Source organism: Anolis carolinensis, chromosome 3, assembly GCF_035594765.1.
Source record: "Anolis carolinensis isolate JA03-04 chromosome 3, rAnoCar3.1.pri, whole genome shotgun sequence".
NCBI classification, from domain to species: Eukaryota; Metazoa; Chordata; class Lepidosauria; order Squamata; family Dactyloidae; genus Anolis; species Anolis carolinensis.
The window spans coordinates 95,718,228-95,732,723 of record NC_085843.1 but is presented as its reverse complement, the minus strand read 5'-3'; the positions used below and the strand labels follow the sequence as shown (position 1 = coordinate 95,732,723).

Here is a 14,496-nt window from a genome sequence, read left to right as displayed (position 1 = left end):
TTACTTGGAACGTGGCTGGAGCTGTGGCTAAAGGCAAAGCAACTTGAAGCATGGAACAAGATCTGTGGTAAATCCGTGAGACGAGGACAAGGCTTGGAACTAGATTCAGGAGGCAAGGAACAGGATTCGAAGTCCACACACACATGACCTCTCTCCAGGAGCTGACGAATTGACTCCGCAAGGAATCCTTCGCGCAATTTCCCTATATTGGGTCTCGTTTCCCCAAACAACAATCACTTTCCCTAGAGAACAGGGAGCGAAGGAAACCAGCTTGCAGGTGCAAGACTCCCCGTATTTTCTCAGGGGAAATACTTCTAATCAGTGGCATATTTGGCAGCAAGGCGAGCACTACTTCTAAATTTTTCTCTCGATCCTCTATCAGTCGTGTAAGCCTGTTTTCTCCCATAAGGGGGAGAGTTCCCACCAAGGTCAGGTTTAATTGGTTCTTGGACTAGAACTTCAGGCAGCTGCCAAGGCTCTGACTCCGACCGGAAATCTGGGGAAAACTCCATATTTTCCTCCTCATCTGCCACAATACTGTCAGGAATAGGACTGCAGGGCCCATGAGTCATCACACTAGGCAACTGACACATCTAAAAGAAACACAATATAACCTAGGTACAACAAATGTGAAAGAAGGCAACAATATACATAAAAAAACATTTCTGGACTCACAAATGTAGTCTAAGAGAATTGGGCTTCCATTCTCCAAACCTGAAACAAAGTGGGAGGAAATGTAAAGAGTGTTAATGATGCTCGAAATCAAATGTTGTTCTTTTACAAAGTCAAACTAAAACTAAGAATAAATGCTTCGGTCTTCTCCTGATCTTCTTATCTCCTCACCTTGCGTCCAGCCGAGTTACGTCCGCACTTGCGATACAGCGACCTCTTCCCTTGGCTCAGTGGGCAGTATTTTAAAGTATGGGCCTTTTCGCCCGTGGCACCGCAGAGCGGACAGGTGTATTTGCGCAAGATGGGGCACTCCACGGTGCCGTCCATCCCCTTCAGCCGGTGGGACGAATAGACCTGCTTGGATTCCCCGTTGTGTTTGCAGAAATTGCAAATCTCCTTGTTTTGGGAAGCCTGGCCATTGGCACTACCTTTGGAGCTCTTGCTGCTGGAACTGCTTCCATTAACCCATTGTGATGCTGTTTCAAAGTTGTCCTCGTTGAGGACTAGCTGCATGTCGTACTCCATTGTGTCCCAACTCTGAGATGGAAATGGGACCTTCTTGCGTTCCGCGATGATCTCCGTAACCACTTTCGCAAGGCTCAGATAGCCCTTCCATCTGTCAAACTCCCTGAACATGGAAGGGGCATAATGTGGCACGTGCATGGCTGATCTGGAGAGCATGGTGCCAATTCTACCCTGGTGTGGACACACACTGAATGCCACATATTGGAGGCGGAGTCTTTGTTTTATATATAAGGGGAGGGGTTCCAAACCTTTCACATTGGACCCTCCCATCTATTTTTACCCTCCTTTGCCCTAGATTTAACCCCCACATGTCTAGACAATCACAGCTTTTCAAGGAAGAGTTTGGTTTTTCCAATTTTTTCACTTCGGAGGTAATGCCACAGTTTCTCCCTTGAGGCAGTGGTTCTCGACTTGTGGGTCCCCAGATGTTTTGGCCTTCAACTCCCAGAAATCCTAACAGCTGGTAAAATGGCTGGGATTTCTGGGACTTGTAGGTAAAAACACCTGGAGATCCACAGGTTGAGAAACACTGCCTTAAGGGAATGTTAGCAGTTGTGGTTCTGTTTGTCCATCCAAGAATGAGTTGAATTTCTGCCTTGGATGAAATAGCAACATTGCACATCCAACGTTTGCCAAAGTCCTGAAGGACGGATCCAGTAATGATGAAGCCTGCAAGAGTGTTATATTGCTTTTGCATGGCAGAATAGCATTGGACTGGATGGTCTCTTCTAGCTTTATGATTCTATGATGTTTGGCGCCATGATTCTATGATTCTATCATTTTAGGATTCTAGGACTTTTGGGATGATTCTGTTACTTGGTTCTTTGAGTCTATGACTTTAGGGACCATGTTTCTATTATTCCATGACTTCTGTGACCATATTTCTATGACTTTTGTGACCATTCATGGGCCATCTGGCTAGTATTCCGGGACGGTAAATGATATATCGGTTACAGCATCAGATATTTCTGGATACAGTAGAGTCTCGCTTATCCAACATTAACGGGCCAGCAGAACGTTGGATAAGCAAATATGTTGGATGATAAGGAGACATTAAGGAAAAGCCTTTTGAACAGCAAATTAGGTTATTTTACAAATTAAGCCCCAAAAAATCTTGTTTAACAGCAAATTAGACAGAAAAGGTAGTTCAATACGCAGTAATATTACGTAGTAATTACGAATTTAGCAACAAAATATCACAATATATTGAAAACATTGACTACAAAAATAAGTTGGATAATCCAGAACATTGGATAAGCGAGTGTTGGATAAGTGAGACTCTACTGTATATTGTTTTTGCATGGCAGAATGGCGTTGGACTGGATGGTCTCTTCTAGCTTTATGATTATATGATGTTTGGTGCCATGTTTCTATGATTCTATCATTTTGTTGTCGAGCAATTTAGAACAGTATAGGATACCGCTAACTGTTTCTTTGAGTGGTGTTCTGTGGAAACACAACCCGCCCATCCTCCCCCGCTGATTTCATGAAAATAAAAGAAAAGAAAGAATAAGCCACATCCGGCAAGGCCCACACACTGAAATACTAGGCCGGCCATCGTTGGCCGGCAAGCTTCCCTGACTGGAAGAAATAGAGGCCGCCGCCCCAAAGAAGGGTTCTGTGCAAGATTGCACCAAGGGGTAAAGAACGACAGCCGCGAGAGAAGACAGAGGCGGTGCATCGTGGGAAACACGTCGACCACGTAGGCCGACAAGGCCCACACGTTGAAATACTAGGCGTGCCACCGTTGGCCGGCACGCTTCCCTGTGAGGAAGAAAGAGGGGCCGCCGCCCCAAAGGAGGCTTCTGTGCAAAATCGCATAAAGGGGTAAAGAACGACAGCCGGCGAGAGAAGAGAGAGGCGGTGCATCGTGGGAAACCCGACCACGTAGGCCGAGAGGCAGCAAAAAGAAAAGAAAAGAAAAGAAAAGAAAGAAAAAAGCCACAGGCGACAAGGCCCATACATTAAGCCGGGCCGGCCACTGTTTGCCGGCACGCATCCCTGAGAGAGAGAGAGAGAGAAAAAAACAGAGGACACCGCCCCAAAGGAGGCTTCTGTGCAAAATAGCATAAAGGGCTAAAGAACGACAGCCGGCGAGAGAAGAGAGAGGCGGTACATCGGGGAAACTCGGCCACGTAGGCCGAGAGGCAGCAAAGACCAAAGAAAAGACAGAAAAAGCCACCGCCAAAAAGGCCCACACTATAAAATACTAGGCCGGCCACCGTTGGCCGGCACGATTCCCAGACAGGAAGAAAGAGGGGCCGCCGCCCCAAAGGAGGCTTCGGTGCAAACTCGCATAAAGGGGTAAAGAACGACAGCCGAGAGAGAAGAGAGAGGCGGTGCATCGGGGGAAACTCGGCCACGTAGGCCGAGAGGCAGCAAAGACCAAAGAAAAGACAGAAAAAGCCACCGCCAAAAAGGCCCACACTTTAAAATACTAGGCCGGCCACCGTTGGCCGGCACGCTTCCCAGAGAAAGAGAGAGAAGAAAAAAAAAAAGAAATGTGGGCCCAAGCCCCTCAGACCCGGGGGGCCGGCCACCGTTGGCCGGCCCCACGCCCACACGCCGCAACCCACGGGGAAGGGCAGGCTTTCTTCACGTCTGCTTGCAAAATGTGGGCCCAAGCCCCTCAGACCCGGGGGGCCGGCCACCGTTGGCCGGCCCCACGCCCACACGCCGCAACCCACGGGGAAGGGCAGGCTTTCTTCACGTCTGCTTGCAAAATGTGGGCCCAAGCCCCTCAGACCCGGGGGGCCGGCCACCGTTGGCCGGCCCCACGCCCACACCGCTGAACCCACAGGGGGAAGGGCATGCTTTCTTCACGTCTGCTTGCAAAATGTGGGCCCAAGCCCCTCAGACCCGGGGGGCCGGCCACCGTTGGCCGGCCCCACGCCCACACCGCTGAACCCACAGGGGGAAGGGCATGCTTTCTTCACGTCTGCTTTCAAAATGTGGGCCCAAGCCCATCAGACCCGGGGGGCCGGCCACCGTTGGCCGGCCCCACGCCCACACACCACAACCCATGACACAAAGATACACTCCATAACAGCAAACCGTCTAGCCTCTGGAAAAATCTAGCCATTTCTGTAGTCAATGATTCCATTATATTGTGATATTTTGCAGCTAAATTCATAAAGTAAGCAATAGCAACATATCATTTCAGCATATAGAACGACTTCTTATGTCTCCTTGGTTGTATAACATGCATTTATGGTGCTTTATTTGGAAAATAATAACCTGATATGATGTGTTATATGCTTTTCTTCAACAAGTCCAATCCAAGAAATTTGCTTATTTCAGCACTGGTAGGCCCGTTCGGCTTTGAACAGTGAGACTCTTCTGTGTTCATGTTGGGTCAATAAGACATAAGATATAACTGAAGTCACAGTCAGCATACAGCATTACCAGCTTAAAAAACAGTGGTGTAAAAACACGGCTCTAGTCCGAGGACTGAAGAGGAGGTAGTTTGACAGTTAAAAAACTATACAGTGCGAAATACTATTGGCCTGTCAACCTATTCTTAAATAGGCTACAAACGACCACACAGACCTATAATGCTTTTTGGAGGAGGAAGGTTTTAAGGCTCTGATGTTAGGCACATGTTTCCATGCAGTTCCACTGCAGGGAAGACTAGTGTGTTCTTCAGGGGTTATTAAAGTTCTCCTGCAGATGACCTGGATAGAGGGAAATGACTTCAGTTGGTATACAGTTTAAGTAAACTTGAGGAAGTACAATTATGAAAGATATAGTGTGTAATGGAGTAGAAAGTAATTCAAAGTAGAAACAAAGCAGAAATGTTGATTCCAAAGGAAACATGAAGGCATTATTAAGTAATTGTTTTTAATAGCAAAAGAGTTTCTGAGTGGATTGATTCTCTACTTCTTACTCTGCGTAAGATTATCATCACATACTCTCGACTACACCCGCACAAGGCAATGGTACAGTAAAAGAAGACAATTTTGAGAAGTGGTAAAGGCCAAGGTGTCCCACTTCTTTCAGTGATTCCGCGTGCGCGGCCAGAGGGCGAGGGGAAACAACGGCGGCCGTTCTGCCGCCACATCGTTGAGTACACTTCCTTTTAAGGTGAATGGGACACTGTCCCACAGTCTGTGATCACTCCACCCTCGTTATTACCAACAGACCAGCAAGAAACAGTTTCCACGAGACGGAACTTGCGCCCACTCCTTGAAAGCAGCCGCAAAGGCACACGCCCTGACGGGCAATCGGCAACGTCCGTGTGCGCGGACAGTGGGCAAGGGGAACCAAAGGCGGACGTTCCGCAGCAACAGCGTCAATCACAACCTCTCAGGGTGATGGGAGACTGTACCACTGTCTTTGATCGTTCCACCCTCTTCTATCGTTTTACCCAAAGGCCAGCAAAAGGCAGTTCCCACTCTGGGTAACCTGCGCCCACACATTGCAAGCAGCCGCAAAGGCACACGCCCTGAAGGGGGTAGGGCATATACCTCTAGAGTCTGGCGTCACGTTGTCTGAGGCAGCAAAAAAAAAAAAAGGTATGGAAAAAAACAAAGGGCAGCAAAGACCCCACCCTGAGCCAGCCGGCCACAGTTGGCCGGCATGCATCCCGGAGAATTCGGCACGGCCCTCCCACAAAGTTTTTTGTTTTTGCGACTTAAGCCTCTACCCACAGCAACACCCCACCACCCCAGGGGAAGGCCGTGTACCTCTTCTATCGTCCTGCCAACAAGCCAGCAAAAGGCAGTTCCCACTCTGGGTAACCTGCGCCCACACATTGCAAGCAGCCGCAAAGGAACACGCCCTGAAGGGGGTAGGGCATATACCTCTAGAGTCTGGCGTCACGTAGTCCGAGAGGCAGCAAAAAGAAAAGAAAAGTAAGGGAAAAAAACAAAGGGCAGCAAAGACCCCACCCTGAGCCAGCCGGCCACAGTTGGCCGGCATGCATCCCGGAGAATTCGGCACGGCCCTCCCACAAAGTTTTTTGTTTTTGCGACTTAAGCCTCTACCCACAGCAACACCCCACCACCCCAGGGGAAGGCCGTGTACCTCTTCTATCGTCCTGCCAACAAGCCAGCAAAAGGCAGTTCCCACTCTGGGTAACCTGCGCCCACACATTGCAAGCAGCCGCAAAGGAACACGCCCTGAAGGGGGAACGGCACCCTCTGCGTGCCAGGTCAAAGGGGGAGGGGACCCAAAAGCGGCCGTTTAACGACCACAGCATAGACCACGGCATATAAAGGAGAAGGGACACTAGACAACCATTTGGAGAAATGCTGGCAAAGGCGGAGGAGTACCACTGTCTTTGATGATTCCCCCCTCCGAGTTATAAAGGCACCCTCCGCGTAAGCGGGCAGAGGGCTAGGGGACCCAAAGGCGGCCGTCCCATGACCACTGCGGCAACCACACCCGCTCTAGACAATGGGACACTGAAAGATGACAATTTAGAGAAGTTCTGTCCCAAGTCGAGGTGTAGTAATTCCAGTGGATAAAGACATCCTCAAAGGTTCAGATGGACAGATAGTATACCTCTGTAAAGTGAGAGTCTGGCGTATTCCTACACCTGAAATGATTATCTGAAGTATCCACATCAAATATAACAGTGCTCTTTCTGTACAGGAGCTGCGAGGATCTGTAGAAGACCAAACAGTCATGGCTCGTGATGGTAATATTCCCCCCCCCCCCCAAATAAAAAGGGAATTGAATGAAATCCGAACAGAACACAAAGAGGAAGCATTATCTACCTTGGCTTTTATGGTCTAATTTTCCACAGAATATCGTTCAACCTCTACAGAGCCAGTATTACATGAGAGAAAACGTTTTGTAACTTCCGAATACAGAGATGGGCCAAAAGTATATTAAGTTCAACAGGGACAAATGAAAGATAGTACTTCTCTCCGCGATGGTTGTTCGGGAGTGGAACTGTCTCCCCCGGACTGTGTTGGAGGCCCCTTCTTTTGAAGCTTTTAAGCATAGGCTCGATGGCCATCTGTCGGGGATGCTTTGAATGAAACTTCCTGCGTCTGTCTTGGGGGAGAACTCGATGGCCCATGAGTTCTATTCCAACTCTACTTTTCTATGATTCCATGATTACATGATTCGTGAAACGGCCCCTTGAGATGGATGAACCCAAAAACGTCAGTGGGGCAACGTTGAGTGATGAAAAAGAGGAGAAAGGAAGGGAAAAGAGAGAGGAAAGCATTGTAGGATAGAGGAGAGAGTTGTTGGACAGAGTCCAAAGGGGCCACCCCCCCGCCCGGACGCCCAAAAAATTGGCCAAAGTTACTCTGAAGCAGAGTTGGTTAAAGGAGGAGAACTGTTGCTCTAGGAGCAGTCGGCCTCAAAATCCAAATCTGGGAAATTCAACACAGGAAGGTTGGCCTTCAGGAAAACAAGTTTCTCAACTGTTTGAGGGTCCAGCAAGCTGCGGTGGGGCGTGACTACATCTCCCGCTATGCTGAAGACCCTTTCGCTCTGGACGCTGGTGGGAGGACAGCTGAGGAACTGGCGGGCTACGTGCGACAGATCCGGCCACATGTGTTCGCGTGAAGCCCAATAGGACAATGGATCACAAGAAATTATCTCAGGAGGCTCCTCAAAGTACCTGTTGACCGAGCATTCGGCCGAGTCTACCTTTTGAGCAGAAGCCAGCAAAGAGGATTCTTCAGAGCAGGCAAGTATGGCCACCGTCTCTGCAAAGAAAACGTTTCCTGTTCGCGGCTGGAGATCCGTATCCCTACGGCAACCCCCTACCGGCTCCGCGGGACTTTCCGTCTCGCCACTAGCGCTAGTGCTTGGGGTGACAGGCAGTTCTGGAAGAGGGGCCGCTGTGGCCGTTTCCTCCACCCTGGCAGCAAAGACCTCCCTCACAAGGTCAACAAGTTGGGCCTTCCACATGGTAAAGTCTTTTGGGCAGACGTTGTACTTTAGCCGTGGATCACACAAGGCCGCCAGCATATGGACCTTGCTGGAAAGAAGTGGCTCTAGCCGTTTCCGTACAGCAAAGGACAACCTCCTCACCACCTCCTGGACCGGCGGTGTCAGCGGTCCAGCCAGGGAGTCCATTGTTCGACCGGCCCCAAGCCTTTCTAGGTGCCTCCTTAGCCTCAAGACCATGGGCACTGCCTGGCTCAGAAGAGCTTTTGATTCCGAAAGTGTCTCAGTGGCATGTTTGAATGGCTTTAGTACGTCTACTAGCTGGGAGATGGTGTCCCACTCTTGCTTAGTTGGAACAAGCTTGCTAACAGGCGCAACCAAAGTGAGGGAGATGCCGTGTACCGCCTTCTGCTGCTCGACCATGCGTTCCAGCATTTTTAAGGTTGAATTCCACCGAGTCGAGACGTCCTGGAGCAGCTTGTGCTGCGGGAGGCCTTCAAGGCTCTGCCTGTCTCTCAGCTGCCGGGCTGCCTTGATGCTCCGGTGGAAGTAGCCCGCGATCTTTCTACAGCGCTCGATCAGCAGGGAGATGTTTGTGTTGCTGCCCGACTGCTCTTCCTGGCTCTTTAAACCTTCCTTGACGGTATTGTGAAGCAAGTGGGCCATGCAGGACACATTCTGAAACCCGGCACTTTCAACCGCTTTGATCATATTTTTCCCTGCGTCCGTCACCATAAAGCCCCTCCTCATTTCTTCCGGCCTACACTGCATCCATTCCCCCATCATGTTTTCCAGATAGTTGCAGATGGTCTCTGCCTTGTGATCACGATCAACTACCTCCAATGCGAGGAGTGCCCAACGATGGGATGTATCCATAGTGCCTTCCTTCTCCCACCAATGTGCCGTGAGAGAGAGGTAGGAGTGGCCTCCTCCCAAGCTTGACCAAATATCAGAGGTAAAATGGATGTGTCCTCCCATGGCGGTACGCAACATCTGGATAATGCGTTCCTTACAGCCCTCGTACAAGCCGGGGATTACTTTTCTGGAAAAGGTGTGACGGGAGGGGATTTTGTAGCGGGGGCACAGTCGTTTCATAAGGCGTACAAAGCCTTCTTGTTCTACCAGGCGGAAGGGATGGTGATCTAGGGCAATCATCTCTCCCACAGTTTGGGTTATCTGCTGGGGTGTGAGCAATGTTTCCCCCGTTTTCTTTCTGGGTAATGGAATGGCCCAATCCTCCATGGTGGACTGTGTCCGCCTTCCACTATCTTCACCTGGTGAACTTTGCGTGCTAAGGCTGCCACTGGAAGGGCTTGCAGTTCCCCCTCCAAGCGAAATGGAGGGATGGTGTCGCTTCATGTGAGAGCTCAACCCCGAGGTCGCAAGATGTCTCGTGTCTCTGCCTCTGCTGATGTTTGCCCCACAGTGTCTACAAACTGCCAAAGTAGAACTCTGAGAGTGGACATGGAAATGGTCCCAAATAAATGACCTTGGCCTCCCCACAGCCACTGTGGCGACGCCCTCAGAGATGGGAGTCGTGGGCACCCTTTCAGCAGCATGAGAAAGTCTACGTTTTGATGGTAGTACCTCCTCTACCTCCTCCTCACTGTCAGTAGCTGGTGGAGGGGTGGGGTTATCTATATCCTCACTATCCACCACCTGTAGTTCCAGGACGGCAACACCTGTATGTTCCAATGATCGTCCAGTTGTCTCAGCTCCATGCGACAGCCGGCTCCGGGTGGATGCCTGTGAACTGTCTGCATTAGAACAGCCTGGTTCTTCATCAAGTCCACCCACTCCCATAGTTCGGCGTTCCAGACGTATGGGACCCACCTTAACTTTTTTGGCCCCCCACAGTGTCCTGGCCGTGGCTTGACCACTACCAGGACTTGCTCCCCCAGACCCGCGTACAGCTGAGCGCTTCATGACAAGGGGAGTGTTTTCAGGTAACAGAAGGGATGATGGTAAGGTGTTGTGTTACTGGTGGGAAATATTTGTTGAATCTTGATTGGCAACGTGTTATATTCTGGCCAATATACTGTTGCAAAAGCGTAGTCTATAACATTTAGTTAGTTTTATTTATTTACAAGGGGATACCTGTACTTTCCAGTTCTACAGGAAAGTATGGGATATGCAACTCTTTCCCAAAGGTGGCTTGGGAAAATCAGGAAGCGTCCCTGTCAGACACACACACACGCAGCCCCGGAGGTGTTTGAGACTGGGGAAGGCAAGGCACAAAGGCAAGCTTTTATTTCCCCCGAAGGAGTTGTATTTTGAACAGCAAAGTATGGGATATGCAACTCTTTCCCAAAGCGTCCCTGGCAGACACACACACAGGCAGCCCTGGAGGTGTTTGAGACTGGGGAAGGCAAGGCACAAAGGCAAGCTTTTATTTCCCCCGAAGGAGTTGTATTTTGAACAGCAAAGTATGGGATATGCAACTCTTTCCCAAAGCGTCCCTGGCAGACACACACACAGGCAGCCCTGGAGGTGTTTGAGACTGGGGAAGGCAAGGCACAAAGGCAAGCTTTTATTTCCCCCGAAGGAGTTGTATTTTGAACAGCAAAGTATGGGATATGCAACTCTTTCCCAAAGCGTCCCTGGCAGACACACACACAGGCAGCCCTGGAGGTGTTTGAGACTGGGGAAGGCAAGGCACAAAGGCAAGCTTTTATTTCCCCCGAAGGAGTTGTATTTTGAACAGCAAAGTATGGGATATGCAACTCTTTCCCAAAGCGTCCCTGGCAGACACACACACAGGCAGCCCTGGAGGTGTTTGAGACTGGGGAAGGCAAGGCACAAAGGCAAGCTTTTATTTCCCCCGAAGGAGTTGTATTTTGAACAGCAAAGTATGGGATATGCAACTCTTTCCCAAAGCGTCCCTGGCAGACACACACACAGGCAGCCCTGGAGGTGTTTGAGACTGGGGAAGGCAAGGCACAAAGGCAAGCTTTTATTTCCCCCGAAGGAGTTGTATTTTGAACAGCAAAGTATGGGATATGCAACTCTTTCCCAAAGCGTCCCTGGCAGACACACACACAGGCAGCCCTGGAGGTGTTTGAGACTGGGGAAGGCAAGGCACAAAGGCAAGCTTTTATTTCCCCCGAAGGAGTTGTATTTTGAACAGCAAAGTATGGGATATGCAACTCTTTCCCAAAGCGTCCCTGGCAGACACACACACAGGCAGCCCTGGAGGTGTTTGAGACTGGGGAAGGCAAGGCACAAAGGCAAGCTTTTATTTCCCCCGAAGGAGTTGTATTTTAAACAGCAAAGTATGGGATATGCAACTCTTTCCCAAAGCGTCCCTGGCAGACACACACACAGGCAGCCCTGGAGGTGTTTGAGACTGGGGAAGGCAAGGCACAAAGGCAAGCTTTTATTTCCCCCGAAGGAGTTGTATTTTGAACAGCAAAGTATGGGATATGCAACTCTTTCCCAAAGCGTCCCTGGCAGACACACACACAGGCAGCCCTGGAGGTGTTTGAGACTGGGGAAGGCAAGGCACAAAGGCAAGCTTTTATTTCCCCCGAAGGAGTTGTATTTTGAACAGCAAAGTATGGGATATGCAACTCTTTCCCAAAGCGTCCCTGGCAGACACACACACAGGCAGCCCTGGAGGTGTTTGAGACTGGGAAAGGCACAAAGGGAACCTTTTCTTTCCCCCAAAGGAATTGTATTTTGAACAGGAAAAACACCCACAGGACAGCCCTTTGCAACAACAAAAGAAATAGAAAGACCTAAGACCCACACCACCAAACTCAGCCACAGACCACCCCACCTTTTCTCCTGTCCTGGTCTTCACACAGCCATGCTGTGACGCAGCAATGTTTCCTGCCTGCCTGCACCAAAATCTAATCTACCCTTCCACCCTCTCCAAAATTCCCAGTGCGACTGAGCCACGAGGCGTGTGCACGCTGTTTTCATTAAGCACGTCCTACCAGCCCCTCCCCCTGGTTAAACGTGCTCTCTGATTGGCTGCAAGGTGCAAACAACACACTAGATTGCCCCAGTGGACTTAAAAAAGTTTGGATGATTTGACAAAGCATTTTTTAAAAACGAAAAAAAAGGCGCCATTACGGAAAACGGCCAATCGCGGTTCGAAACCGCGATATCCAGGCGTGTGGACAACCAAGATTCAATATTGCTTCAAAAAAACCGAAAATAACGAATCAATAACGGTAAACGGGGAAAACGAATTATTTGAGCAAGCCTATTATTTACGTAATGTCTTATTGTCTGCATCTCTCTAATGCTGTGCAATTTCTCCTGGAATACCTACCAACATCTTGGGCATTGTGAACATACTAAGTGTCTTGATTTGCAACTGATTGATTCTGCCATTGTTAGAATGTTAATTGGGATATCATTCCATTGATATCTCAACTTGCCTCCAACTTCCCTCCTCCTCCAAGAAACATATAGCATCATATTTCGTACTCCACTCAACTCCTTTCTTTGTAATGGTTCTATGTGGTCTGCTAGTGACAGATAGTGACTGACCTAGGCTCACCTAGTTAGCATAGCAGAAAATATAAATTAGAGATTGAACACATATTGAATATTATCCATTTCCTATCTGAAAAAGACAATCAGAAAAAATAATACAGTGGGAAGAATTTCATGCAGTTCTCAATTACACATCCTGAAATGATATGTGAAATTATTCTGCACAGAAATCACTTTTTTACATAGGAATTTTGAGATTTTGCACACACACAAAATGTTTCCATGGATCCATGTGTGAGGTTTTTTGTTTTTTTACGGGTCTTTTTTGTGTGCACAATTGCCATTTTCTAAGCAAGAAATATCCGGCAATCTTGCAAAACAAAAATGTGTACTTATATGTTGCATTAAAAACAGCTACAGTAGAGTCTCACTTATCCAACACTCGCTTATCCAACATTCTGGATTATCCAACGCATTTTTGTAGTCAATGTTTTCAATACATCGTGATATTTTGGTGCTAAATTCATAAATACAGTAATTACTACATAAATACAGTAATTACTACATAGCAAATTTTCTGTAAAAATTTGTTGTATAACATGATGTTTTGGTGCTTAATTTGTAAAATCATAACGCAATTTGATGTTTAATAGGCTTTTCCTTAATCTCTCCTTATTATCCAACATATTCACTTATCCAACGTTCTGCCGGCCCGTTTACGTTGGATAAGTGAGACTCTACTGTATCATGATATTTTGGTGCTAAATTCATAAATACAGTAATTACTACATAGCATTACTGCGTATTAAACTACTTTTTCTGCCAAATTTGTTGTCTAACATGATGTTTTGGTGCTTCATTTGTAAAATCATAACCTAATTTGATGATTAATAGGCTTTTCCTTAATGCCTCCTTATTATCCAACATATTCGCTTATCCAACATTCTGCTGGCCCGTTTATGTTGGATAAGTGAGACTCTACTGTACCTTGTTTTCTTTGCAAACTCCCAAAATGTGAGAATGATGTACAAATATTATTTTTCCTTTTACAGAAGGGAAACTGTTGAGATTATTCATTTCATCTTGCAAAAAATAAAATTCTTCAGGTTTAACATCCCTTATATAAATACTAGATTTCCTAACACAGACAATCTCACCAGTACACCATTGTTAGCAGAAGCATTGAAGAAAACTTGGCTCCAGGGACTCCAAAGGTGTGAACAGAAGCAGAAGGGACTTTTCTGGCCCTGATCTGCATGTAGTGAGTCAAGGGTGGTAATATATTCAACACCTCTGTGTTCTTGTTAATGTTAATGATGTCTGTAGGCTTACATGGCTTCCAGATCACAAAATCAGAAAGCTGCTAATTATGTTGCAAGTATTCATTCAACATATTTCTTTGGCTTATATTCAACTGCTAGTCACAACTAAAGTAGACCTACTGAATCTGTAGTGAACCATTAATATTGGCTCTATTTGTAACTGTCAGATTACACCAGAAATAGATGGCATTACAGTTACAAAATTTTAAAAGTAATCAACTAACTATTTATTACTAATTATAGTACTATGATTCCACTTCAATTACCATGGAAACATCCCATGCAAACCTGAATTTGCAATTTAGAAGGGTATCCTTCAATACATGTATATATCCCACCTTTCCTCCAAGAAACTCAAAGTACTGTCTTGTAACTAATAAACTACAAACTGCAAGGATCCATAGTATGTTGCCATGACAATTAAAGTGCAGCTAGAAAGCTATAATTGTGAACTGTGTGAAAGTACCCTAAGACTTTGACTAACTACTTAGGTAAACACTTTTAGATATTTAATAGGAGAGACATAGTTTGAGCAGTCTCTCCATGAGTCAGACTTTTCCCTTCTTAAGAAGGCACTCTACTGCCATGGTAACATCCTATGCAGTGTTAATGTGGGATTTGTGTATTGATAGTGTTTAAATGAAATTTGTGCCATGCTTGTATTGCAACTGATTGCATC

The 14,496-nt window shown here is 47.4% G+C and overlaps 1 protein-coding gene across 1 annotated transcript; it reads right to left on the bottom strand.

The window, feature by feature from the left end:
* Positions 1-831: 831 nt before the first annotated feature.
* On the bottom strand, positions 832-1,467 carry LOC134298002 (nanos homolog 2-like). The gene has a single exon (XM_062977232.1). The coding sequence runs from the start codon at positions 1,465-1,467 to the stop codon at positions 832-834; it is 636 nt and encodes a 211-aa protein (XP_062833302.1).
* Between the last annotated feature and the right edge of the window lie 13,029 nt (positions 1,468-14,496).